The sequence below is a fragment of the Thermobia domestica genome, chromosome 9 (assembly GCF_964235325.1).
Source record: "Thermobia domestica chromosome 9, izTheDome1.hap1.1, whole genome shotgun sequence".
NCBI classification, from domain to species: domain Eukaryota; kingdom Metazoa; phylum Arthropoda; class Insecta; order Zygentoma; family Lepismatidae; genus Thermobia; species Thermobia domestica.
The window spans coordinates 235,880,535-235,896,796 of NC_137462.1; the positions used below are offsets into that span (position 1 = coordinate 235,880,535).

Below are 16,262 nucleotides of genomic sequence, written 5' to 3' on the forward strand. Positions count from 1 at the left end.
TCATTACTGGACTGCAAGTGACTCACAAATTAAAGCAACATACCGAAAACGTAGTAAGTAGCGATAAGTGTAAAATACAGAGAACTGTAACATCTTATTTCCATGTTCTGCCTCGAACATAGAGTATTGGATGGCGCAATATAATGCAGGTACAGTAACGTTTGGTAATATTCATAAATACATGATTCATGCAAAAGTATTTTTTTTCTAATTGCATAGTACTTTGTACTAATTTACGTAAAAAGATATTGAAACCTCTCCAAGGCGGACACCTCTCTATAGCGGACAATTTTTGATTCCCCACGGCTGTCCGCTTTAGAGGGGTTTCACTGTACCATAATTGTGGTTAGAAAGGTTAAATCCCAATATAAAATTAAAACGTAGTGTCAGTCCGTGGAAGAAGTATGTAGCTTCTCGAAATCGTGGTGCTAATGAGTTTGATAATAATAATGGTAATTACATAGTAACGAATAAATCCTGCTTTAAGTATAGTCTCAAATTTTCCTGATAGGTGTATATTTTATTTGTAATATTATATTAATATATATGTAGTACGTTTGTTAAGAACATGTATGCTTTCGTAATTCTTTTATTTCTGCAGGGAATGTCCTAGAAACTGTTCTTGGTGTTCATTCTACAGATATGCGACCTAATTTGAGATTTATTTGTCTATGTTTATCAACATTCGTAGAAGATGATCATCATTATAATTTTCTTCATTAGTTGTCTGCGTGTATGATAACTATGGATGGCCTACGGTTGGTAATGCTAATTATATGCTATTATTTATTATTACTCTGAGTAATAATAAATAATAGCATATAATTAGCATAAACGGTTGCTGTTCTGATTAATCACGTAATTTCAATTTTATTTCTTTTTTAACTTTGGCCACATTCTGTACATATGGAAGTAATACTAACAACATTTCATTAGCTTTTGTGTCTAGGATTGGATGCTTTTTTAGTTTCCCGATTCATGTGAATAATGTAATCATAATTTTAACTAAACTGGATTTTTGGGAGAAAGACACTGTATTTTTGCTACATTATAAAATAAGAGAGAAGGACAGAAACTGAGGTATGCGAATAAATCATTCATATCATGAATATTCGATCGTTAAGTTTCAATGACCATTGTGACTACTAATTCTTATTGAATTGCCGAAAAAAAATAACGTCAAACGTTGTCTGCTTATGTCCATTTTATATTTATTGCATTAGAAACGAACTTAAGGAAAGTAAACAAAATAATGAACAATGATAACCACTTCGATTGAAGAAATAAAGATAAAAGAAAGTAACACGGTCTGCAAAGTAACACGGATATGTGAATTACAAATCCGAGGCTTAAACTACTATGTTATGGTAGCATTTATTGGGATATTGCAGGTTGAAAAGCAAGCTAACACCAACTGCAATTGTATACTTTTGATAAAATTTTACCTCCAATCTTTTCATCACCCTTTGAGATTGAGGATTTGCCACTTCGTAAGTGAACTTACGAATATCAATAGAATTAATATCGTATCACTTTACTATCATCAAGAATATCCTTCTTTACACGCGTTAGTTATGTCAAAACAGAGAGGTTCGCAGGAATTTATTTGGGGGGGTTTCAAAGAATTTCGGGAAGCGGGGTTCAAATTCAATACGAAGATACATTATATTAAAATCTGTAATATTACTCCTGAAACAAGACTAAATTTACAGAAAAGTAGTAATTCTGGGGGTTCCTGTGTCAGGATACCAAGACATGTTGCACCGTTGCCAAGCTTTGCAGGTACAATGGTATCATCTCATCAAGATGCTCATTACGGGGTTGGCCAATTAATTCCGTGAGTGTAGTATGATATAGAAGTTTGACATAGTTACTAAGTAGTTAGCTCCGTGAATTTCATGAACGTGTTTCTATAGATCTCGTCTGTATTGGAAATACATGTTTTCTGTTCTGAGTACAGCTAATAATACCTTATATACAAATATGACTGTGTTCTTAAGGAATGTAAGACTCAAATCAATCAATCAATCAACAGTGCCAAGCTTGGTTGATTTATCTTTATCTAGGGTATGCACTGTGCTTCAGTATTGTTTCAAGCGTTCAATTTAGTTTAGGTCTTGCTGTTGTATTTTATATTTCATTTAATATAGGCTATCTTTCGTCCATTTTTTTTTAAATAAAAGAGGAATCAATAGCGTAAACAATCGATGAAATTTATCCAATCTCGATCAATTTTGCATGGTGGGAGATCTTGAGGAGCTTAGTATGCATATGAAATATGATTTGCAGGTGTTTGGATTCCGAGTTATGGGCTATCAAATTTGTGCTTTGGACTAGATCAAATTTTAACGTGCGCTCCTTCCAAAGAAATCTAATTGATATCTAGAACAGAGATACATGAAACAAACTTGTAATTAAACGTTACTTTGAGGCACAGAAATTACATGATGAGATGGTGAGTTGTCTATGTTGTAAATAGAGCGTTTACTTTTAATACAATTTGCTAAAAAAAAAAAAAAAAAAAAAAAAAAAAAAAAAAAAAAAAAAAATCAATAAAGGACGACTTTTCCCGCAATAAGGAAAGTTACTAGCCTATATCTGTTTCATAGAAACATTTCTCTTCGTAATATTCAGGCAGAAATTAAAATCAGCTTTGATGTACAGTAGTTCCTTTAATTTTGGAGTTTGGGTAATGTACAGCATGTATAACATCAAAATTGAAGTTTCTAGTGGTGACATTTCAGTTTATTATTTTTTAAATAATCTGATCAACGGTGCACCGTAGATAGGTACTGGAGGTGGAGCTGGAATTGGTTCTGCATCCTGGAACTGAACTTCTGCAATGTATCCATTCTGTCCTGCCCGATATGTTACTCGTTGAAGTTGTCCATTTGGTAGAAGCACATAGTACACTCCTGAGGCGCCTGTTTGGGTTCGAGTCTCACGATGACCAAACGTTGATCCAGAGTCTGGTTCATTAATATCATACTGAAATTCATAGTTGGCACCCTGCGAAGCCAATAAAAAAAGATCTTAAAGATTTAGTAAACAATTGCAAGTATATGAACATCAAGTGCTCATAATATAGTAAAATCACCTGAAATAAATCACTATCTTTCATAATGTTTATTGTCTACTTCATCTTTCTTTGTCATTCATTAAGTTGTTATTTTAATTATATATTTTACTGACTATTCCAGGTATAGCTAAATATCCTTTCCTTTTTCAACATGAATTTGTATATATATAAGACTCATATGTAATTTATTATTTAATTTTAATTAATAAACTTTTGTCCGTAATTATAATTTTAGTTCATTATTCTTCAAATGACTTACAAGAAATAGAGAAAAAAAAAACTTTGAATATTTCAAAACTAAATTGTGCTTAACCCTAGAACGCAGAACATGGGTCAAAAATAACCCAGCAGTAATATATGTATAGATTTTTGTCTGCAATATTTGTTGCACAGTAGTTTTTCTCCGTGACATCTTCTATTGGTTTGTTTACTACATAAAAATAATGTATTTAAGTTTTTGGTTTTGAATTTATTTTTTACATTTTATTATATATATTTATATACGTAGTATACATAACATGGGTCATTTCTGACCCGCGGTATATTTTAGTATTAGATTACTATTATATATTAGTATTAGTATATAATACTAATACTAATCTTTATAGTAGTATTAGATTAGTTCTTTACTATAACAAATTAGTATTTGTTTTACTGAAATGCTATTATATTTGTAGTAGTATTATTACTACTAGTCTTGTACTTTGAATTGGATTTTTTTTAGAAATATATACTCTGAACAGACTAATCTTATGGACCATGTTATGGACCCATCATAAAGACCCATGTTATGGAAACTAAGATACAATTCATGTCATGCGTTTAAGGGTTAAATTATAAATTCTTTCTCTGTAAAGAAAAACTATGTGATTCCGTCTTTGAATTTGTTTCCAAATATTGAAGTCATCTACCTTACACATGTCATCGTGTAAGCTCATGCATTGGCAAATATGAGAAGAATATTTGTAGGTACACGTACTTACTATTTCACCAAGAGTACAGTAAGTGTATGACCTCAGTACTAGTCGAGAAACGAAAACAAATTGACTTTCGATAGTCTAGCATAGAGTAGCCTAGTTGCGACGCTGAACTAACAAGAATAAAACTCCGTACCAAACTGTGGAGCGGATCTCAACTTTAGAGAAACACAAAAGTGAGTGGACTTGTATTCTCCACACATCTATATTTTGTATCGTAAGTCTAAGGTATTCGTCAATAAGGACTCGCTTCATATTTGTCAATGCCTAGTCATGATTCGGTACTTGGAAAGTTTCAAGTAGCTACGAAAATCCATGGCAATATTACTGGACATGTGTCCGCTGGTGCCGAACAATGGCCCAACAGCGTAGTTTCCGTTGGAGCACTACGGGGTTGATCTTGTACATTCTTCTTCGCCTCTTCAAGAAACCAAGTCTTATTATACTCTGGCCGGCGAACGATGATTTCTGACAGCTCAGCTCGCGAGGACGACTGAGGAGTGCGATGTTGCCATGTGCTTCTCGTGCAAGAGAAGAATCGTCTGCTTCCTCGTTGAGGGTGAGTGAAAGTTTGGCAATGTGCGGTGGTTACCATGGGGACGCGACAGGTTCTGAGCCTAAGGTTGGTTGACTTGCTGTCTTCTGCTTGCTCGCCGTGGCCTTGTGCAAAGCTGTCAGAAATCATCGTTCACCGGCCAGGGTATAAAATCGGATACATGTTTATGAAAGTTATTGTGGAATAGAAAAACACATATAGTCATAAATCCATGGCAAGTCGAACAATAGAAGCTCGCTTTAATTATTATACCATATAAGAATGTGGATGTGTTTTCTTTTATTATGTGTATTTAACTTTGCCTGTCATTTTTACTCCAATATTAGCATGTGAGCAACGATATGAAATATATCATATTAGTATCAGCTTCTTTTCTACTTGTCTTCACGGAGACACGATGGCTCAATGGTCGAGTGCTTACTTCTGGTGTGTGGGGTCGCTGGTTCGATCCTCTCCCAAGTAAGTTTGTGGTGGACAACATAGTGTCCGTGGGTTTTCTCGGAGTACTCCCATTTCCACCCAAACTCTCATTCCACCGATTGTTCCATCATCATTCATTTGCTTTAATCATCATCTCCCTTAGCCTAATAACGGAACGTTAAAATGAAAGATTACATTTCATTTTCTACTTGTCTTGAGAAATATTTCTAAAAGAGTTTCTGATTCTTATTCCGATTTACTTTTCCACTTCACTCAATGGTGCGTATACAGGATGTTTCAAAAATAATATGTATTATGAAGAATTATTTTGTCCAAACTATCGATCATTGCGCCTCGGCTCGGCTATTGGAGAAACGAATTCATTGTCTAGTTTATATTAATAGCCGCTAGATGCCAGTTGTCTTTTGTTTTGCTTGGTAACCGTCATATGTTTAAAATGGCTACTCCGCAGCAGAAATCATTTTGTGTTCTCGAGTTTGCGAAGTGCAATTCCGTGATTACAGTGCAAAGACATTTCGGGTTGAGGTTTCGTTAAAGACAACGTTTATGCACCACCACTCCCACAGAACCTGGAAGACTTGAAGAACCGGATCCGTACTGCTATTAACTTCAGTGACGCGGGACATGCTTGCCCGAGTATGGGAGGAATTTGAGTATCGATGTGATATTCGTGTCGCTGATGTAGGAGATACTGAACATCTGTAATTTGAACTTTAATTTGAACTTGAGAGGCTCGTAAATATGTGTGTAAAATTTCATATTCGTATGTCTTAAAGTTTAATAAATATATACATTCGAAATAGTATATTCTTTTTGAAACAGGGTGTAGTTTCTAGCTGTTTCTATGACGTAAATTAAAACGCGTTATTACCTCTGCATCAGGATCTGCTTCTGTAGTGGTAGGCTCCTCTGTGGTTGTCAGCTCAGTGGTTGTTGTGCTAGGTTCTGTTGTTGTAGACGTAGCTTCTTCAGTGGTTGTCGGAGGACCGTATTCCTGTTCTGGTGGTGGATAGTAGTAGCCTTCGTTTGATCTTTGACGTGTAGGTAGTAGAAATGCTTTCGCAGGCCTCCATCCAGATGGTGCGTAAGGTGCAGCCGGTGCATTGTACGTGCTGCGGAATCGTTGCGGACTAGCGGATACTATCGCTAGTAACACAGACAAGATCAACGCAACCTGAAGTATAAAATTTTCCTATTAATTCTTTTCTAATTAAGTCATTTATTTTTCTCTTAAAAATTATTGTAATCTTATAAATTCTAAGGAAAGACTCTTTGAACTTATAATGTAACATTCATTATTGATCTTAACCCAGAAGCGTCCTTCATCTTTGTGGGTAGGGATGCGCATGAGACAAGATTTGTGGCTGTCTCGTCTCAAAAATGTGTTGTAAAAGTGATGTCTCGACTCGAAAAATGTATATCTCTCTATTGGAAGAGCCGTGTCTCGACTCGAATTTTGTCAGGAAAATCCTGTCTCGACTCGTCTCGTGTGCATCTCTATTTGTGGTGATTCAGACGAGTGTACATCACAGGTTCCCACGATTGGATTGGGTACTTTCACTTTTAAAAAATATTGTTCACGTTTTCAGTTAAATAATCTGTATTTTTGTTGTGTGCAGAAATTCGAGCAGAATTAAATTTATTATTATTATTATTATTATTATTATTATTATTATTATTATTATTATTATTATTATTATTATTATTATTATTATTATTATTATTATTATATCTTACTGTAAGCTGTCTTTGTTATTAACACTTTAACCGAAACATGAGTTTCAGAAACGTTATGAGAAACACAAGGTCTCAGAGACCTATATGTCAATTTTGTATTGTATTCAGTTTGAAACGTATTTAAGGTCTTTTACATATAATAAAAAGGGCAAATAAATTTAAATCTTCACAAGCAACCAGGGTTGCCACCATTGTGTTTTAAAATTTACCACTGGGTCTCAGAGACTCATGTTTCGGTTAAAGTGTTAACTTTGGATCTCAGAAATGCTGCAAAGATGCCTAAGATTGCCACATCGTTTGTAAATTTTATTCCTGAACGTAGGAAAAGCTTACATTAAACGTTTGACCCTTTAAAATTTCTATGGATAGAGATAACGCTTATGGAAACACTGGTTGTGTTCTATTAACGAGAACTATACATATAAAATGTAGGCCTATTTTAAAAATAATTTGATCAAAACAAATTAATTTCTGAGATTAATAAAATATTAATTGATAAGATCAAGTTTTAGTTATAAGTAACTTGTATGAAATAAGAATTATAATTAAAATTACTCGTATGCACACGACTGTCCTAAAAGTACTTTAATACATAAAAAATGACATACAAAATGTGTTAACCTAATTATAGTACTTATTTGTTAAAAATGACATTTTTGTGCAAAGTATATATAATGACTGCTTTTATAACCTACAGCGATAGGTTTTAATAGTAGTAATTGCAACTATTTCTCGCATATATATAATTCAAGCAGTATTGCAAACTTTATTATTATTTATCATATCTTCGGAATAGTTTGAGATGGTAGCGTGTTGTTTGCCACAAATCGATTTTGGTGTTGTTTGCCACAATTTTGCCACAGTATTTGCTTTTCAGTTTTATCAAATCTCATTCTTATGAAGATTCACACACACTTGATGTAAAATGTGTGCAAATACAGCACCTGCCAGTTCTGCAAATAGAGCGCCTGTCAGTTGCCCTCCCTTGGAATCAATCATATGGACGCCCCCATTACACATTATCTTTAATGGGCATAAACAAATATATTTATTTTTGTTTCTGCTGGTGCTGTAGCTATAGTTCCCAATAGCTAAACCATATATAATAGTTCCGATTCCTTCAAGTTAATCTTTTCATGTCCTATCTACTTTTATGGGACACTCACTGACACAGTTGCTGCAAAATCAGGTCATAGCTAGGTAAGGAGCGGCTAGAGAGTACAATCCCTGCTCTAAATTATTTTTTGACACCTATAAAACTGAACAGTGTAGAAAATTGTTAAATTAAAACTAAACTAGATATGAAATTCTTGTAATTTTATTTACCAAGTTGAATTCAATTTAGTGCAATTTATTCATTTGTGCATAAAGTGATAAGCTTCTTCCCAGATGCACCAAACATCTACGTTGGGCTCTCGACGTTCTAAGAATTCCAAAATTAAGTAACCTATTAATACGCTACACCATACGGGCACCAAAGACATGGGAACAGATGCACTTGCAAAGAATAGTTGCATCAAGGTACAGAACGCAAAATGCGAACGTACAACAGGCCCAGTCCGTAGCTATGGGGTGACCATGGAACTTAGTACATCTTGCAGCCACCTTCAGCTCCCATTAAAACTTTCAGTTGTTAAAAAAGGTCAAGAATATAAGATGAAAAGGATCTATAGCACTGTTATAGATTCCATAAACAATAAATAGCTTTGTGGTGTTCCATGATGGTTGTCATTGCCACCTGAGAATTAATTTACCGTACAGTTGTGTGTTTTTGAGATCTGATTTCAAGAACATTCATTAACAGTTCCTCTTATACCTCAGGTTGACTTAAAATATCTCTAATTAATTTCTGCCCCTTTAAGAAATCGTGCTCGCTACGTCCTGTATAAAATAAATACAAAAATGTGTGACATAGTATCATTTTGCAATAACTCACGCTACGAACAATCTGAAAAGCTGCCAAGGAATGTCCTTGTCCCCCAACAGTACAGAACGTCATGCAATTGCACTCGAATCTCTTCTAAAGAGAAACAATATTTTGAGAGAATTTGAGGTATAAGAAGAACTGTTAATTAATGTTCTTTAAATCAAATCTCAAAAACAAATATCAGTAAGTGTAAGTAACTTGTATTGATAAACAATACATGAATGTTAAAAACGTATCCTTAATTCATCATTCGTAAACATAACTCTTCAGAAGGGATCCATTATTATTCCTTCTTTATATTAATAATTTGCCGATTAACAAAACAAAAATAAATGTAATTTAATCGTATATCCAGATGATATTGTATCTCAGTAAAAGGAAATGAAATCACAATAGTTGCAAGATCACTTTAATAATATATTTACTGAAAATGGTTACATAAACCAAGTATTAAACACTAACAAAACTAAATGCTAATACTACGTAATACTGAAGTCTTAAATTGCCCTATTTTCATCATACATAACAACAATATTCAATGTATTAACAAATATCAATTTTTTTGGTTTTCACATAAATAATAAGTTAATTTATAAAACAAGTATTACTAAATTATGCAGTACACATGCTTCTTGGATTTATTTACTCATATGTTAAGTAGAGACATTTTAATATCTTTATATTATGCAAATTTTTACTTACGCATCAAATACGGTATTGTTTTATAGGGCTCATCAAGTGAACTATCGAAAATTTTCAAATTGCAGATAAAAAAGGAGTTTTAACTCACAGCTTGAAACTACAGTAGACTTTCAAATAATGCGAATTCAATACTCAAACTTGAAGTAGTACATTTATAATACAATTGCAGTAGATTAATGAGATCAAAGGTAGAACATGTTCCTCGGACGTGGAATACATGTTAAAAAGCCATTGCTCGATATCCTTTACTGATTTTGTTCTATGTTGATAAAGGTTCAAACTGGAAATCGTTAATTTGAACCACTTTCAATGGAGGGATAGAACCTACTCTTGCGCCTTTGGCGCGGGAAACCCGGGTTCGATTCCCGGTGGGAGCTCATGTGGTTCGGATTCCACGTTAATCAGTAGGTCCACGTCTCATATAGCCTCGCTGCTCAACGGGACGATAAACTCAAAATCAACTCAACTCAAGAACCTACTCTTGGTAAGCTGCATCGATTGAAAAACATAACATCTCGATATATCATACAGTCCTTGTTATACGAAATTCAGTATTGAAATCGAAAGTAGTAGCAAATATCAACCATTTGTGATTTTAGTAGAGTGTTGCGAGTTGTGGTGATATAATCTCTTGAGACCCTGAATCGTTTGTAGAAAACCGCCTGTCGCTAATATCATTTTTGTTCTATGGCACAAATGTTGAGACTGAAAATGCTTAATTTGAACCACTTTCAGTTTGAATACAGGGTTAACGGAGAAGGTAGCACTTATTCTTAGTAAGGCGAATCGATTGCAAAAAATCACGTCTAAACTTTGTACAGTAGTAAATTATTCTTTAATTTAAACATTGTGAGTGGTAACAAAATAATCTGCAAAATTATATCTCACACTAAGATATCCATATGAAACTAGGAATCGATATTTGTTGCGTGTACCTTCATATAGAAAGTTAAAATCGAAAAAAAAATCCGCACAAATGAATGCGATATAGGAATAATTCTTTACAGTAAACCACCAACTAAAGTAAAAAACACGAGAAAAAAATTGTTTTCGTGCGAAATGGAAAGAATATTAATATAGCAGGCATATTACTCAACTAAAGAGTATTTACGTGATGACAAATTGTATCTAATAGGTTTATATGAATAATTCCGTCATTCATTAAAGTGTACAATTTATTATAATATTACCATGATTCATTTTTGTGTTTTGCATATTCAAATTTGACATGGTCTATACCGTTTGTATATTTTTATATACGGTATAATGGCTCCGTGAACGCAATATCTAATCTAATTTAACCTGTCCTCTAATTATGTTCTTCATCACCGGTCGTTTTGTCTGCAGATTCAGTACCTTCTCTGCTTTAATCTTTCATGTTGCTGTCTTGTCTTACTATCCGCTAAAGGATGCATAATCTACCATCCATACATCTGTCGTGTTACACTGTAAAAAATGAAGTGTTGAAACAACACAAAATGACTACCACTTTAGCGTGTTACTTGTGTGTTAATTCAGCGCCAAGCACGTCGCCTTCCGAGCATATCAGCAATAACTCGTTACTACCTTAGAGAATTTGCATTGGTATTTGTCGTTTAATATGAGCAAAGCTTTGCGAAATATATTTGGCACTTATGCCAAGTAACGAATAATGTTCTATGTTTTCTGTAATCGGTCACAATAATATTGTTGTAAACATGTGGGTCGTCTGACAACACTTACTTAGGCAACAGTCCTGCCATCTTCTATTCATAACTGCTAAAACACAAGAATAACATATATAGAAAATAGATGGAAACACCGCTAACTGTATAACTGTTGTCAGATGAATCACAGGTTTACAACAATATTATTGTGACCGATTACAGACACTATAGAATGTTATTAGTTACTTGCCACAAATGCGAAATATATTCCGCAAAGATTTGCTCATATCGAACAATAAAAAAAGATGCAAATACTCACAGTCAGTAACGAGGTATTTTTGATATGCTCTGACGGCGATGTGCTTGGTGTTGAATTGACATACAAGTAACACACCAAAGTGGTAGTCATTTTGTGTTGTTTCAACAACTCACTTTTGCTGTGTAGACATGCATCATCTGAGTGTCATTTGTGATACTTTTTTGGGAATGTTTTTGTGAATTGATAATGCGATCCGAGTTTTAACAAATTTTTGAAAACAATTACAGGACTCTTCATTTACATCGTCGTTAGAAACTAAGAAAAGAGAAAAAGAATTGTAAATTTTTTAAAAGGACATCCTAATATATTTCTGAAAAAATTTATAACATATAAACTAAAAGAAATGTATTTACATACATATGGCATTCCCTGCTGAAATTGTCATAGCAGAAGCCATTATTATGAGAATCGTTCAATAAGTTCTCAGAAAAAATAAATAACATCATTTTGGGTAGATTTGTTTTCAACATAATCTTTTAGCTCGTCACATTTTTCCCATTGTTTTTAAAACTTTTTAAAGCGGTCCAAAAAGTAAGATTTCGGAAAGTCCTCAAAATAGGCATCTGCTTGGGCAATGACCTCATTCGACGTGAATCGTTCTCCCCCGAGCCATTTTCTCGAGTTTGGAAATAAACAAAAGTCACTGGTGCCAAATCTGGTGAATACGGTCGATGTAATAATTCGAATTTTAATTCCATAATTTTCGCCATTGAGCGTGCACCCGTGCATTTCTTGATATAAGAGAATTTTTTTCTTTGACATATGAGGATATTTTTCTTGATTTCTTCTGTCAACCGGTTCAATAACGACACATAATGCTGTCCATTTATCGTTTGTCCCTTTTCCAAGTAACTGATGTTGATGATTCCGCGTGCATCCCTCTCCCCACCCCCCCCCAAAAAAAAAACTGTGGCCATCACCTTGTCTACCGATTTCACCGTCTTGGCCTTCTTCGGAGCTGAATCGCCTTTAAAAACCCACTATTTCGAGTATTCCTTTGTTTCTGGGGAGTAGCAGTCTATACATGTCTCGACCCCTGTTATGTATTAACGCAGAAACCCGTCAGGACTGCGAGGAAAAAAACGCCAAACTAACCTATGAATCAATCAAACAATTGTGCTTATTCTCCATTGAGAGCAAAAGTGACACAATCTTTCCGAGATGTTTTCCAAACCCAATTTTTCGTGCAAAATTGAAAACACTGTACCTTGTGAACTGTGGCCTCAACTATTTCGCGCAATTTGATTCGTCGATCACTTAAAACCATATCGTGGAGTTGGTCAATCATTTCGGAACAAGTCACTTTCACTGTATGTCCCGAACGATGTTCATAATTTGTTGACGTAGCCATATCTAAACTCATTTAGCCAATTGTAAACAGTCGCAAACACAGGATCAGATATGCCATGAACTTCATCCAACTCGCCTTTGATCTCTTTCGGTGTTATTTTTTTTAAAATAAAAGTGTTTAATAACCACACAAAACTCATTTATTTCCACTTTTCTAAATAAACAAAAATTTGTTTCCTTAATGGACCATGACAACGAAACAACGTGATGAATTTAATTGAAACTATCTAACAACAGTCTAGTGAAGAATGACACTTACTAAAAGTAAACATTTTTCTATACAACGAGTGTTATCTTTCGGATTTTCTAAGGGCATATTGAGTGACCCTCGTATCAACTGAATTAAACTCATATACTGTACATAAGTTGAATTTCTTTCTGGCTAAAACGCAAACGTTTGATTCCTGTTGGCAGTATGTATGGTCAGGATCCAGTCTGTATTTATATACAGGTTCACTTCTCATTGTTGTTCTAGTACTGGGAAAGAATGTTAAATTTCAACTAATCAACGTGCAGCCTATATCAAAATTAAGGTTCTCAATAATTGATATACACCGTATAATAGAGGTTTTTCGTGCTTTAGAATAATTTCATCACTGAAGTGCAATGGAAATTAAAATTACATCCAGGCCTTAAATCGCATTCTTACATGTATGCAGAATTTAGTAATAATTTTATTGTTAACACGTTCACTACCACCAGTTACACAAAGTATCTAACAAACAGACCACACTGCGAAAAATCCGTAATCTGTACAGTGATATATATGTACAAATATACGGAACCCATACATTTACTACGGAAATCTACACGAAGCATACGTTATCCATATGCTACATCGGTAGCTCATTGGTAGAGCGTTCACCTCCGGTGCTTGGAGTCCCTGGTTCGATCCCAGCTCGCGCCGTGTGGACTTTCTGGTGGAACACCGTGCTCGTGGGTTTTCTCGGGGTTCTCCCATTTCCTCCCACTTTCTTCATTCCACCATTTCACTCATCTCTCATCATCACCGTCTCCTTTAGTCTAACCGGCATAAGCGTGGGGCGTAAAACTTAAAGATTTCATTTTTATATATCCTTTCTTTTTTCCCGCTTAGATGTTACATCATGTCGCTGCAGGATGTCTGACATCTAACAGTCTTCCGTATATTACATGCGTATACGTATGTTACACACGTCATTTATATGTTATATACATCAATCTGTATGTGAAATCCTGACCGCCTATATACATTTCTTTGTTTCATACAGAGAGTAGATATAGATGAAACACTTATACGGGAAGTATTATAAAAGGTACGTTTACAGTTAAACGTATACGTTTGCTGCACCTATAGTCCTAGGATAAGTCCAAAAACTGTAACATGATTTACTCATGTAACCTACATTTTTACGTGCACCACATATGTTTTTTACTTTCTCTGTACAGCCATTTATAAATGTCCATGCCAGTTACTCCTAATTGGACCTTCTCTCAATTAAATTTGATTTTACCCCTTATTATAAAACAGAAAAATCTGAAATTTTGTACATACCTTTAGATCACGTCGCCAATCCTGGGGTGAGAGTGGGGTCGAGGTCTCCACCCGACGTTTGCTTTGGTTCACGTGTTCTATTTAAATTCTCATGATCTTGTTAGACAAAATCTGACACACCTGCACACCCCCCCTAACTCCAAAGTTATCCAGAAATATATCCCGCTTCTTTAGATGATGATCTAGTGCGATTTGAGTACCGTATGTGGTATCTTTATCACATTTTGCAGAGTAAAAAGGCATGCTATATTTTCTGCGGTGCCATCTAATTTCACTTATTGTTTCTTCTCTGAAGCACACTCAGCACTGTCTTGTGGGGTTTTGTAACTTTTTATGGAAGGCATTTTTAACAACATCAAGTCGAAATAAAAGGTTTTTTGGTGACGCTTTCGTAGGAAGTCTATGTATCAAAGACAGTGATGATGACGCCGATAGTTGTGGCGTATTCGAAACGCCAGAAGCAGTATTAAATGAATTGGTATTATTTCATGAAATTACGTATATAAGTTACGTACTTGCTGACAGAATATTGAAAAAATATATTTAAAAAAAAGTTTAAAAAATATTGAAACGTATCTGTTTAGTTGAAAAAAAAAAAAAAACATTAGCCTAATTTACCATTTCTCAGAGCTAGGAATTAAATCATCTAACGTGCTTGTAAAAGCATAAAATCTTCTCGACAACGACTTCGACACAAATTCGACTTTAGTCGGATCCTAGTCTGCTATACACGTCAATTCAAATCCAACCAACGTCCGATTCATAAGCAAACGTGTTAATCTTTGTAGAGAAAAAAACGGATAGCTTAGTCAAAGCTATAGCTCTAGTAGCGAGAAACACTGGTGTATTTTTACAAAAGTGAAGTAATGCAGCTCTTACGATCGAGACAAACGTCGTTTCGCAGATTACTCGATGTGTCATACCGAAAGTTTAGTAGGTTGTTGATTTACATACTTAATTAATTATGGTTACATATATATATACACACGTTACTTTACCTTACCTTCATTGTATGTTTCTACAAAAACTGTACAAGAGAAATCACTACACCGACTGACAGTGTGAGGAATCGTCGGAATCCTTATATACTTCAGACCTTAATATTTGAAACATCATTTTGAAGGCCACCTCTTTGCTTGCTAAGACGTACGTGTCGTCCATGTTGAAATACGCTGCAACATCGATTAGGATTCTGAGGTGATGCTCCCTCGTGTACAGTTCGCTATTTATAAAACTCTTCTTCGAAACGGGATTCGAATGATTATTGATTGATAACATTGTCACATAACACTTTCATTGTTTACTTATTTTGGAAGATAGTTTAGTGTTGTTCACCACAGCATGGATATCATGCATTTTGTGCTACTATAACCAGCATTGTGTTAGACGACCTTGTCACAGAACACGTCTGTCTTTCTGTCTTCATACACTCAATACTGATGCACATTCTTCTATAAAACAATGCAATATCTGCCTTTATGACATAACTTTTGTGCGCGTGTTTTCCTTGAAATTTTTACAAGTTAGTTAGTTCAATCTCCAGTAGAAGTATATGTTCTGGTATCACGTTAAATTTTAGGTTCACCTCTCATGAAAACAAGGTTTCACGCTAGCAAAACAGGCACTGTTTGCTCAAATCGCACAGTCGTTCTTCCAATCGTGAAATAGCTATATAATTTAGTGAGGAATTGATTTATTTTTCATGTTTTTACCTTTTCCAATAAAGCACCCTGTAATCATCTTATAGACTAGTGTTGCTGTGTATTATACATAGAAATTAGCAAAACTTTATTATTCCTAGTGAAGCGTGTATTGTTAAAGCAAGCATCCTCCGTCTTCCCTCTTTTAATTCAACCCAAACTATAGGAGTAAATCTCTAATATTCAGCAAAACACACATTGTTCTATAAAAATCTGAATTAATAAATAAATTTTCAGTAAAAAAACATTTATATGAATGTTTAAGATTTTCAATGAGACGATTGAAAACCTTTT

General features: G+C 34.5%; 1 protein-coding gene across 1 annotated transcript; it reads right to left on the bottom strand.

The window, feature by feature from the left end:
• Nucleotides 1-2,652: 2,652 nt before the first annotated feature.
• Nucleotides 2,653-15,383, bottom strand: LOC145694235 (uncharacterized). The gene is made up of 3 exons (XM_081770340.1): nucleotides 15,272-15,383; nucleotides 5,925-6,227; nucleotides 2,653-3,009 (listed from the first exon to the last, which is right to left on the bottom strand). Exons 1-3 carry the CDS (start codon nucleotides 15,275-15,277, stop codon nucleotides 2,749-2,751), a joined length of 570 nt encoding a protein of 189 aa, XP_081626466.1. The 5' UTR covers nucleotides 15,278-15,383; the 3' UTR covers nucleotides 2,653-2,748.
• Nucleotides 15,384-16,262: the final 879 nt, after the last annotated feature.

What these genes read in the sequence shown, in the direction of transcription:
- LOC145694235 (XM_081770340.1), bottom strand. An exon ending in AAGCAGATCCTGATGCAGAG is followed by an intron (nt 3,010 to 5,924) that starts GTAATAACGCGT and finishes TTGGCTTCGCAG; the next exon opens with GGTGCCAACTATGAATTTCA.